The sequence below is a fragment of the Gavialis gangeticus genome, unplaced genomic scaffold (assembly GCF_001723915.1).
Source record: "Gavialis gangeticus isolate Ggan-Ray unplaced genomic scaffold, GavGan_comp1, whole genome shotgun sequence".
In the NCBI taxonomy this organism is placed as follows: Eukaryota; Metazoa; Chordata; order Crocodylia; family Gavialidae; genus Gavialis; species Gavialis gangeticus.
The window spans coordinates 11,767,899-11,779,424 of record NW_017729016.1 but is presented as its reverse complement, the minus strand read 5'-3'; the positions used below and the strand labels follow the sequence as shown (position 1 = coordinate 11,779,424).

Sequence of the window (11,526 nt, the reverse complement as noted above, 5' to 3'; positions counted from 1 at the left end):
TTAAACATTTTTTATTTTACAAGAACTTTATTTTGTTCTCAATTAAGTAGCACAGCAAAAGCAATACAGTAGGATCTGAAAGTGACTGCTCTGACTATAAAAACACTTTGTATAGAAAAATGCTTTGTAAGGGACCTTCTCTGAAGAGTAAACCATAAAAACCAAAAAGTTAGATTTGTTTTAAAATCTGACAGCTTGACAATAGAAGAAAGCAGTGTCTAGGGACCTACTTAAGTCATGGTTTCTGTGGAAACTTAAAAAAAAATAGTGGTTTCCACAATTTTGCATGAAATCACCAAAAGAATAAAAGCTTACCAGAATACAAAGAAAGCACAGCAATTCCTGCAAGATCCCAAAAGTCACCTCCACGTGCCGTGATAGGCTTGGAAAAATCCCTTTGTCTCACTGCAATTCAGGTAGGTCCCTAGCAATGTCAGCTTCCAGTTCTGACGCATAGAAAAGTTCCTGAAGGAGCCAGTTGCCCTAGAGCTTGTGAATGGAGGACAGGTATGCTGTCTAATCATACCCTTAAGAAATTAATTTGAAGTCTGTTTCTACATTCATAATGCAGGAGGTATAGGTGTAAAAAACAAACAAAAAAACCCAGAAAGCCTAGGAAATAGATACAAAAACATTGCACGTTAAATACAAGAAAAAAAAAATGCACTGTGGGCTGTTACTGAAACATCATTTCAGAGGAACAAACAAAAGTTTCTGCTGTTTCACTTCGCTGTTTTCATCTTCCCACACCCACTTCCTCCAGAAACCAGATGTTCTAGACAGTGCAGCTCTGCTTTATTTCATAACATCCAAGAATCTTGGTGACATAAAAAGATGGGCAGCAGACCTCATTGTGGCTCAGTCTCCTACCTATAAAATGACTAAGCTGGAAGCAGAGCTGAAGCTACAATACAGGTTGCAACATCTGGCTAAGGCAGGAACCATGCTGCCTCAGTCTCCCTGTTTGTTAGTCAAGATCTAGTGGTTTACACACAATTGGCTCAAGCTCCTTGTATTGTTCCATTTCCAAAGATGGTTGTTAAAATGCAGAGAGGGTTCAAGTTCTGAATTTAAGAGCCGCCACCACAGAGGCAAAATGCATTTTGCATTCTGAAGGAATCACTTCAACCTCTCGTTTCCATTTCAGGTATGGCATAAAGGATACTTGTGTCTGCTTAAGCACGAGAGGTCAAAAGCCTCCTGAATACTTCACCTGAGAGCAGCACTGCTGTTCTCATACTATGTTGGTATTAAAATCATCTTGTGTCTGACAGGAAATACAAGATGCTTTATCCTGGGACAAGCTGTTCAGAGCTTTGAGTACAACATCTGGCATGTGATCTGTTATCATCTTGGGACTTATTAAAATATTTCTGAAGGCAGTTTCTTTTGACCATCTTGCAGTGTATTTAACATCTGAAGAGCACCACCTAGAAAGAAATATTTTGTTAGCCAGGTGAAGCCAGGTGACTAATGGGCCCCCTCAAACTTTGTATGCGCAGTGCTGGAATATTTTAATAGAAGGAGAAAGAGGGATCCTCCAAACACTTGACTGCTCGATTCCGATCCACTGCTGATAACAGAAGTTCACCACAGGCTTCAGCAGGATCAGAATTAGGCTAACTTGGTGGTTCTGGAAATCTTCCTGCCAAGCTGCTCTTCAGCTGGCTCCTGCTTTGATTACACTTGATTAGGGACATGAGTACAATATGGTGCAGTGTCTCAAACACTTAACATGGTAGTTAACAACCAGAGTGATACTGCTACTAAGACTTTTTTCCCCTGGACATCCTGGTCTACAACAAAGGCTCTAGGTACTACACCTACATTTCTGGGCCAAGAGATTTACAATGCCCAGACTCAAGTTATTGCTGATTCAATACACACCACTGACAACACGAACCATTTACACTAATATCTTAAGATGAATTGAACACCGAGGGAAAAAGCCAAACAGCTCAAAAGCAAGGGCATGGGTAGCTTTTGGCATTTCCTCTCTTCTGGTCATTGAGGCTGCTCTTGCCTGAATCATGTTCGCTGCATTTCAAGACGAAACTGGGAAGGATGAAAGCAGCTTCCTCCTTTACAACCCTTAAAAAAGGATTCCTTTTCCCAGCAGTTTCAGAACCCCATTTGCTCTGCAGTTTGCATGTCTTTTCCTTCCTGCTTCAGGTTGAGGGAGGAGGAGCTAAGGCAGCATGCTACTTGCAGGAATTATTAGAGAAAAAATATCCAAGACAAGAGCCAGAAGCAAAAAGGGATCTGAACTACAGGTACTGAGGCAAAAATGAAACTGCTCTGTAGAAATGCAGCTTCTCTCTTACCTCCTCCCAGCTGTGAGAAACCCATTTTTATAGAAACCAGTTTTGACACCATGTAGGTTCTCCATGGAAACTACTCTCTCTCTAAAGTAATTATGGTGACCACGTGTTTACATACGTTGACTATGTCAACCCTGTCAAATATTTAAGTAGCATGTACAAACATCCAACCCCTTCTGGTCATTATGATCACTGTACTTCACTTGTAGTTTTTCGTGGGAAGGGGTGGGGAAACTGGAGCATTGGGTGGAGCATAAATCAGTAAAAGGTAAGAGCAGTCAGAAAGAACTGGCTGGAATGGAAAGAGCATGAACAAGTGAAGGAAAAGATGGAGACAGGAGCCAAGGAAAGCACTTGAATGGTAAAGAGAAGCTTAAAACTTCATGCTTTACTGAAGTGGACCTTTGGTTTATCTACCTTCTTGTGCTGGATTCTTCTACAATATGGATGATTTTCCCAGGAAGATACAGCTGAGGATACTGAGGTGAATTTAAATGAGATTCATCCCCCAAGGTACTGTAAGAAGGTGAATGATGAACCATCAAACTCTCCTCTGCCAGAAGAGGTTGGGTCAGGGTGTCTTGACTTCTACCATCCAGCTCAGTCGGGAAGTTATCTGGATTTCCCCCAAAGACTTCATACCAACACCCACGCAGCAAGATCTGGTACTGAGTTCAGAAAGAAAGCAACAGAATATAAAAGTTAATGACTATTCATTTTCCCCACACATTGCCCTAGTCACTTTTTAGTTAGCAAGATCCCTACATCCAAGTTTCCTCACAGTAACTGCACCCATTTCTTTGGTACACAGCCTCATCCACTTAAATCACTCAGGGTCAAATAAAGGAGAAACAGCTCTGAACAGGCCATTTGATTTTGGTGGGTCTTCTTGTCAAACTTTAAGCTTCCTCCCACATCCATGACTTCTAGCTGCCCTCTGCTGCTTCTCCATTTACTTCTGGCCTTCTCAGGCAGCAGTATTTAGTCTTGATCCTGCCCCTCTCTGCACCCTCAAAGGAGTCTTTTCCCATACCACACACCCCATCTCATGTGCAGTCCTCTACCTCTGCAACTTCTGCTGTCCTGCGGATGGAACCATAGAATCAGAGAGAAGCAGGGCTGGAAGGGACCCCCAGAACTCATCCAGTCCAACCCCCACTGCTCCTTCTATGTGATGGTGCAGCCAGACAGAAGCCTGCCCTGCTGGTAGGAGTGGCACCCATCTCTACAAGACTCGCACTCTCCTTTGTTTCCAGGAGCAGGACCAAGCTTCATCTACTGAGCCTTGCTGGAGTGTTGGGTCTACCAGTCACTCTTCAGTCAACTGGAGGGACTGCAGCCTCCAAATGCTCTAGTTAGAGCAGAGCAACACCCAGGGAAAGCAGAGTAAACATCCGCTGCTGGGCTTCCCACAGTCTGTGCACCTGGGGAACATTTCTAGTCCATGCACAATCCTATTCCCTACAAATAAACAAACTGTTGGTCCTAAACTACTCAACAATTTCCCCAACTTCTTCTAGGCATAGTGTATACGGTACCTTAGGCCTGTTACAACTGGCCACTATTTTCACGATTCTTCGTTTCAGGTCTTCCATGTTGGGCATACTTAACCTGTTTACAATACAGAACAAAGAGCTTCTTAGCATACTCTGTTGATCAATATTGCCCAATGAAAGCAGAGTTGTCCACCTCCTGCTAGGAAACTCACCTTGCGACGAGGTCTTTTCCAACAACAACAGATATGATGAAGTGCTTAGTGTAGTCTGCAAGTGATTTGCTAAAAGACACAACACACAAGAACAAGCCCCATGCATACATTTTAGTTTCACGCCGATCTGTTATTTTTATATTAAACAAGTGCTGCAATAGAATAACTCAAAAGAGAGTGTTAACAACCAGTTATTTTACTATACTTTTAAGGTTAAGTCTAGAAAGGACAGGAACACAGACAGTTAATACTGAAGCTGCTGCATGCACCACATCTAGATGTTTAACGAGGCCCAGAAACAACAGACAGGTCCACGCTGTGTTTTGGAAGCAATCATTTGCAGCCAGAGCTCAAAGTATTTGTTAATGAAATAAAAGTCACTGTATAATTATTTTTGGCCATTTAGGAACCAGGCTTAGCTTAAGCAATGCCAACTTTGCTGTTCAAAGCCTTTATAAACAGGCTAGGGACAAGTCCCAGTCACGCACAAAGCCAAACACCAGTCAGAGCAGATGAACTGTTCAACTGTTTTGTTTTTATACAGCGCTTAAAGTGATGGCTTTTAAGCCATAATTAATCTCCACTATAACTACTGCCACACCAGGATTTCTCTACCTTGTACTAAAGCCAAGCACAGCAGTACTGCATTTACCTTAACAGTCCTCCTGGAGGAGAGAAGGCATAACACCTGAGTGTTGGAAAGGAGTTCTTGAGCAGGATGGCCAAAATGGAGGCTGTTCCAGCACCTAAACTGTGCCCAACTATCACCAATTTATACTCCTAGAGACAGAAACAACAGAGTTCCAAAGCATGGTTAAAAAGCAACCTCTTCACATGACAAACTCTCTCACTTCAGTTTCCATAGAAATATTTTAGCAGAAATCTTGTTAGGAAAGCTTAAAACTCCTACGAAAGGTACAACTTACAGGGGCAACGGTGAGAGCCTGGTTTAGAATTCCATCATTTATTAGCTTTCGGTAAACGTAATTTGCAGCTTGTGTTATCCCCTAGAAGACAGCATTAAGTTAGAGACAAGAGTTACCCCCGGCTGAAACACAATACATGGATACCTATAAAACACAATCTGAGGATGGTACACTACCCAATATTTTCTGTAAATATTCAGCAGTCTAATTATCTCTGCTCAACAGAGCTCTACTGACATATATATGCACCACCCCAGCAAGGGACCTTGCTACTCTACTGCACATTTTACTTAAAAATGCCCGGAATACCTAAAAAAAAGAGAAAGAAAGAAAAAAAGAAGGGGGTAGCCAACCAGTGCATGGGTGCCACAAGTGGCGCAGGGCAGAAAGCAAATCAGCAGAGTAGGTAGGGGAAAGGGATGGGAGTGGCACCTAGGGAGGGTGCAGAGGTAATTTGTGGGATGCCGCCTAAAAAAACTGGCCACACTGATCTAAAGGGACAAATTCAGGTTCTACTCTGCAATGCTGGAGGCAGAATTTATTACTGCTGCTAGGCCACCCAGACAGAATGTCTAGTTCTGATTCAGAGAGAGCCGTTTCCCTTAACTGAAGGAATACAATTGGTACTTTGATTTTTCCCTTCAATATATTACTTTGCAGAGGTAAAGAGTAAACACACACCTTATGTACAAAGCCATTTTCCAGAATGTCTTCTAGTGTCAGGTCTTCACAGTCTGCTGATAGATCAGTGATGATATCCTGCAGGTAAAAAGTGAGACCTTTAGCCATTACATTAAAGGCATTTACATGAAACCACAACCCATGACACACTGTTACAGCAAGAACATGATGTGGTGATATCATTAAATAAATTTCAAGCCTACAAGTAACTGCACATTTAAAAACTCGTCAGAAAGATACCAAATAGTACACGACTCAGATTCATTACTGTGTGGAAAAAAATGAAACGTAAGCTATATATTCACACATCTCCACCACATCAAAAGAGAATCTCAGCCCATGTTCCAACTACTCCCTTAAAGTGGTGCCTAAGCTTCTGATGTATCCAAGAACAGCCACTCATCACTTAAAATCTAGAAGTCTATTTCTCTCTCTTGCTGACTCAAACGTTTGTTACTGTAGCACTATTTCCACTAGCCACTACAAAGAGATGCACTGTCTCCTCTAAACCACTGGGGTTTTCCCCATCTCCAGACAGACAGTGCTACACAACAGAGACCATACCTCAAAAGACAGGGTTCCTCTTACTGCAACCACAACAGCCTCTTTTTTGTGATCCAAAGCGACAAAAAATGGAATCTCAAAAATCTGAAGAGGAAAAAAAAGTGCTCAACTAAAGAGACCATGTTTCCACCGCAAGTCAACATTTATTTTTATTTCCTAGAGAGAAATAAAGACACTGTGAACTTCTGTACAGTTGTATAAACTTGTCTTTGTAAACTCAATCTCTTATCTATTGCGAGTTCTAAAAAGGAATTGTATTTTTCTCCTACAAGGTTACAGGAATGTTTTGCTTTATGTTGCAACACATTGTTTCAGTAAGTCTCTTCCTTCTGTAATGTTAACTTTGGTGTCACTGTTACCTAAACAAGAACCCTTGGCCCAGGGTTGAGATTGCTTTGTTTGAACATTCCGGTTTGGCAAGGTCTTCCTTTTAGAACATGACGGTTGGGAAAAGCAAAGCTTTTGGTTTCTTACCGAATTGAAAAAGTTGCAGGGAATTGTTTTGGTTTTGTTTGTTTTTTTGGCTTTTAGATCGCTTCCCAGATTATTACCTTGTTATGAAAGCTAATATGAATAAAATCTCTGTACTGCAGCCCTGTTATTCTTAGGATGGATCCAAAGTGAAAGTTAAGACAATCACCACCAACTATATCAGGATCTGTTGCTCTGTTTCTGCAACTAAGAAAACAAAAAGAAATTAAAGTGAACTTGCAAGTTCAAGCTAGTCACATTTCCCTTCAGGAACAGATTTCAATTACATTCATGGAGGAGTATGCGTCTATTCATAGTTCATAGTCTAGCTTCGAAGCTACTGCTTTAAGGCTTTAAGAAAAATACACAAAAGTAATTACTGAAAATTCTGATATAATCTTGAGAAACTCATGAAAAGAATGGAAAATCTAATACACAAAAACAGTTCTCCAGAACAAATTCATTTTAACCACAGCTACACACTCAGCTACGAGTTTATCCAGGTATTTGATTTCTCAAGTTTTTGTTACTGCCACACCTCAGAAGATGACATGTCATGCCAATAATCAAGGCTGGATGGCAGCTTTAGTCACTCTTAGCTTTTAGTCACATAAAAGGTGACACAAGAGATCATATATGTATATGGGATTATGCTTGAAGCTACAGATTTAAGATATTGCGCCAACTTACCAGTCACGGTTAAGTCTACAGAGAGCAGTAAATGGGTTAGTGAATATATAGTATGGCCATCCATAAGCAGCTGCAGCAAACTGCATGTAGTGAGCAGCATTTTCTAATTCAACATCCAAATTATCAGCCTGAGGAGGGGAAAAAGCCCAGATTAAAGGCTTCAGGTACACACATTGCAGCCTGAATCTTTTCAACAGCACTAGCAGTCCAATTAAATTTAACTTCTTACATTTTCAGTACAAAACTTACATAGAAGGAAGCCCTAAATATTAGAGGGGGATAGGCCACCCTTAAAGAAGCTTAGCCTTATTTTACAGGCAGCATTACATTTCTTTCCCACAAATAATAAACCAAGAGTTTGGGAAAATGCCAGTTATTTAAAATAATCACTGTTTCATTATTTCACTGTCCGCTATTTGTATTGAAAATGGAATGCTTGTTTCAACTAAGTTGTTTGGGACATGGGTCTGATAGGAGGAAAAGCTTTGGATTTTTCTAACAGATTAATCTAGCAAGAGTTGTTCTTTCGATCCGACTCTCTGTTAGCTGAATCCAGGAGCAAGTCCGGGGGGGGGGGGGGGGGGAGAGAAAGGTTGTTGTGGTCCAGTTGCACCCTCCCTGGTCCACCAAAAGGCTGCTGCCAAAGACAGCATTTCTATTTAGGCACCCGTGAGGGAATCAACTGACTTCACGACTCATAATCTACCTGATTCCTTCTAAACTCTTCATTCCATAGGTGTTAACATCCCTCTCTCCTTTTTAATAGTCTTCACGGTCCACTAAATCAAGCTATTCTTTCTTCTGCAATTCTTCTATCTGTTAGCTGCTCCTGGTAATGTAGCTCTTATTTCACAGCCCTGCAGACTGTTTCTATCTCTAGCTAAAAACATTAAATCAGGTGTCGAAATAACTGTCAATGAAGCACTGGATACACTGTCAAGACGGTCAAAAAGGCTAGTTTTGTTTTATGAATCTGAAAGAGAGATGTACATTTAATTCTAATGACAACAGGACTAATTAAACAACATATTTTGATTATTTGCCTAGTTGCCTGCGGGGTTTTTTTTATTCATAATATACGAAACAGAAAACTAATGCACATTCCGATAGATACAGTTGTTTTTGCTTCAATCTTAAACTGAATAATTCAGCCTTGGGCCCTTAGGTTATTAGTAAAGCTTCTAGTTTCTTTTTAAAGGAAGAAAAATGTGTGCTCTGTTATGTGTGATGATACACTGCACCAAATGTACCCCACTTCTCAAATGCCTAGATCTGCCCATGGCTAGATCCAAATTCTCTGGCAAACAGTCTGCACTTGTATCATCTCAACTAGATGATTCTGGTTTCTATGAAAAAGGAGGAGCAGTTGTAAGTTAAAACTGGCAGAAGTATAATGGGATTCACAAGATGTTTCCCCCACTTCAAGCAACTTAAAAAAAAAAAAAAAAATCACTGATCATCAATTAGCACTAAAGCAAATGCTGTTTCTGCTTTTCCTCCTACCTTGGGCATTGTAACTTTGTTTCCTTCTCTATTAAAATGACAAGTCTAATGAGACCACACTTTCAGCTCAACACTAAGTATGGAAGCACTATCTTTTTATTAGTTTTCATGATGATCATATCCTGACTTTTTTCTGTATGTGCCATTTTGAAGTTTCCCAGAATTGGAGCATTACTGGTACAGATTATCCATCTGTCAATACATCTATCCAATTTATATGCTACCCTTCCCAACAGTCTCACTGCAGGTTCCAATAAAAGGAAGAGATAACTCAAGAGCACTGCTTCCTTTTTCCCCCTCCCAGTCTGCTGCCAGTAATCCCACATCTAATCAGTCACATCTAGTCACTAACTTGGTTTGCCCCCCAAACAAAACCTACATTTCAGTTTGGTTTGATGCAATAGGATCTCTTAAACAGGCTGCATCTCCAGGCTGGTTTTTCTAGCATATCTTACCACAGGAGATGTTGGGGAATGACAGAGAATTTCTTCAGGGTCTTTTGGACAATTCTCTACTATATCTTGCTCTTGATGGAGCAGACTCAAACCTGCTGCTATGTCACTTGGCACCAAATCAGTGTCCTGCAGAAGAAAAATGAAAGAATTTATTTAAAATAGTGCAGGAAATTCACTGACTTTAAAAAGAAACCACCTCCTGTTAAAAGGAGCAGTGTGCTGGTAAAGGGTACATGTCCCCCTTCAAAGTACCCGATTTTACGTGTTTAAAAACTTCCCACAAATAAAACTCAGGTATAAATCCCCAGATGTCAATGTCTGAAATAATCATTACAAGACTCCTTTTCAAAAGGCCTGTTCAGCCATGACAACAAAACATGACCTGAAAATGAATTGATTATTGCTGCATGCAACCAAGGGGTGTGGAGGAAGAAACGTTCTTAGTCCCTCCGAAGCTTTTACACACTTTCCAAGGAGAGGTTATGCTGTTACGTACAATACTCCTATTCCAAGCACACACACCTGTTTGCAGTCCTGTAGCAATACCGGAAATACATCTTCCAACCCTCTGAGCCTGACCTTACAAAGTGCCGAGCACTACAGGTCCAAGTGAAGCTGATGGGTGGGGATACTCATCACCTGGAAGGACAGGGTCCCAGGGAGCCTTTCCATCTTGTAAAGAAAGTGCAGAAGACAAGGAGACTATAAATCATCTTCATGGCACTAGGTTACTGGTTCAAGCTGGTAAAGGCATTGCCCACTTTAAGTCTCTTTAGAGGGAATGAGACTGTGATCTCAGTGTGGAATCTACTGACCTGTGCGTTTCATAGAATCATAGAAAGTGAGGGCTGGAAGGGACCTCAGGAGGTCATCTAGTCCAACCCCTTGCTCAAAGCAGGACCATCCCCAACTAGATCATCCCAGCCAGAGCTTTGTCTAGCTGGGTTTTAAACACCTCCAAGGTTGGAGCTTCCACCACCTCTGTGGGTAACCTGTCCCAGTGTTTTACTATCCTCCTAGTGAGAAAATTCTTCTTAATATCTAACCTAAACTTCCCTTGCTGCAACTTGACTGTTCCTCCTTGTCTTGTGATCTGCCACCATTAAGAACAGTTTAGCTCCATCCTCTTTTGAACCCCACTTCAGGTAATTGAAAGCTGCTATTAAATACCCCCGCAATCTTCTCTTTTCTAGAAGAAATAAGCCCAGTTCCCTCATAAGTCAAGTGCCCCAACCCCTTCACCATTTTTGTTGCCCTCTGCTGGACTCTCTCCAATTTGTCCACATCCTTTTTATAGTGTGTGTGTGTGTGGGGGGGGGACACGACACACACACTAAATACAGTACTCCAGATGTGGCATCACCACTGTTTAATAGGGGTAGGGAGAAAAGCTGCACATAAACAGTCTAGGGTTACAATATGTCCAAGTTTTCCTGGACACGTCTTCTTTTTTGGCCCACTGTCCTCCTGTCCAGGCAGGGTTTTAAAATGCGAGCAACTGTCCGGGTTTTCGCTTTTCCCCTGCTTTCCCAGGCACCAGGAGCTGCTTGGGGCTGGGAGCAGCAGGGAAGGCTGTTGGAGGTTACATGTTCTGTGCAGGGGCCCAGCAAGCTGCTCCCAGGTGGGTGGGTAGCAGGCAGGCCTGTGCTGTGGGGCAGGAGTAAGAGGCACGGGCAGGGCAGAGGCATATCACTACCCCCCCCACCCCAATCATATACCACTCTACCCCTTCCTCCCCACCTCCCAACAGGTGTCCTCTTTTTTGATACTGGAAATATGGTAACCATGGTTTAAGTGATCAGAAACTAGTTTAACCTGTAACAGAATATAAATTCAGTGCACATAAGCCAGTTTCAAAATGGCTAAAACTGGTTTAAGATAAACCTGGTTGAATGTAGTATCAGACTTAACTGATTTGGGTCAAACCAGTTTATGTAACTTCTGTCCCAGACCCCTTCCTGGTTTAAGTTAAATCAGAGTCCCCCAGCATGGCCTCCAGCCCTGCACTAGGCTGTCTGCTCCAGAAGGCAGGGCTGGCCCTGCCCCTCTCCTCGCTAACCACAGCACACTGCTCCCAGCTGGCTGAGGAGATGGAGACTGCAGGCAAAACAGCATTTGCCACCCATTCCATGTCGCTCAAGCAGGGATTCCCCCCCTCCCACAGCATGGACCCCAGCTTAGTCATGCCACTTCCATGCTAGCTATTT

At 42.0% G+C, this 11,526-nt stretch overlaps 1 protein-coding gene across 1 annotated transcript in view; it reads right to left on the bottom strand.

Annotated features, from left to right (window-relative positions):
- Positions 1-731: 731 nt before the first annotated feature.
- Positions 732-11,526, bottom strand: part of DAGLB (diacylglycerol lipase beta) — a 17,124-nt gene continuing 6,329 nt past the window's right edge. Inside the window, exons 5-15 of the mRNA XM_019512863.1 lie at positions 9,320-9,445; positions 7,362-7,489; positions 6,752-6,878; positions 6,201-6,284; positions 5,637-5,714; positions 4,956-5,036; positions 4,682-4,809; positions 4,030-4,098; positions 3,860-3,932; positions 2,739-2,989; positions 732-1,430 (exon numbers count right to left, since the gene is read on the bottom strand). Coding sequence (XP_019368408.1) covers positions 1,235-1,430; positions 2,739-2,989; positions 3,860-3,932; positions 4,030-4,098; positions 4,682-4,809; positions 4,956-5,036; positions 5,637-5,714; positions 6,201-6,284; positions 6,752-6,878; positions 7,362-7,489; positions 9,320-9,445 — 1,341 coding nt within the window. The 3' untranslated portion in view covers positions 732-1,234. The remainder of the gene's footprint in view (positions 1,431-2,738; positions 2,990-3,859; positions 3,933-4,029; positions 4,099-4,681; positions 4,810-4,955; positions 5,037-5,636; positions 5,715-6,200; positions 6,285-6,751; positions 6,879-7,361; positions 7,490-9,319; positions 9,446-11,526) is intronic.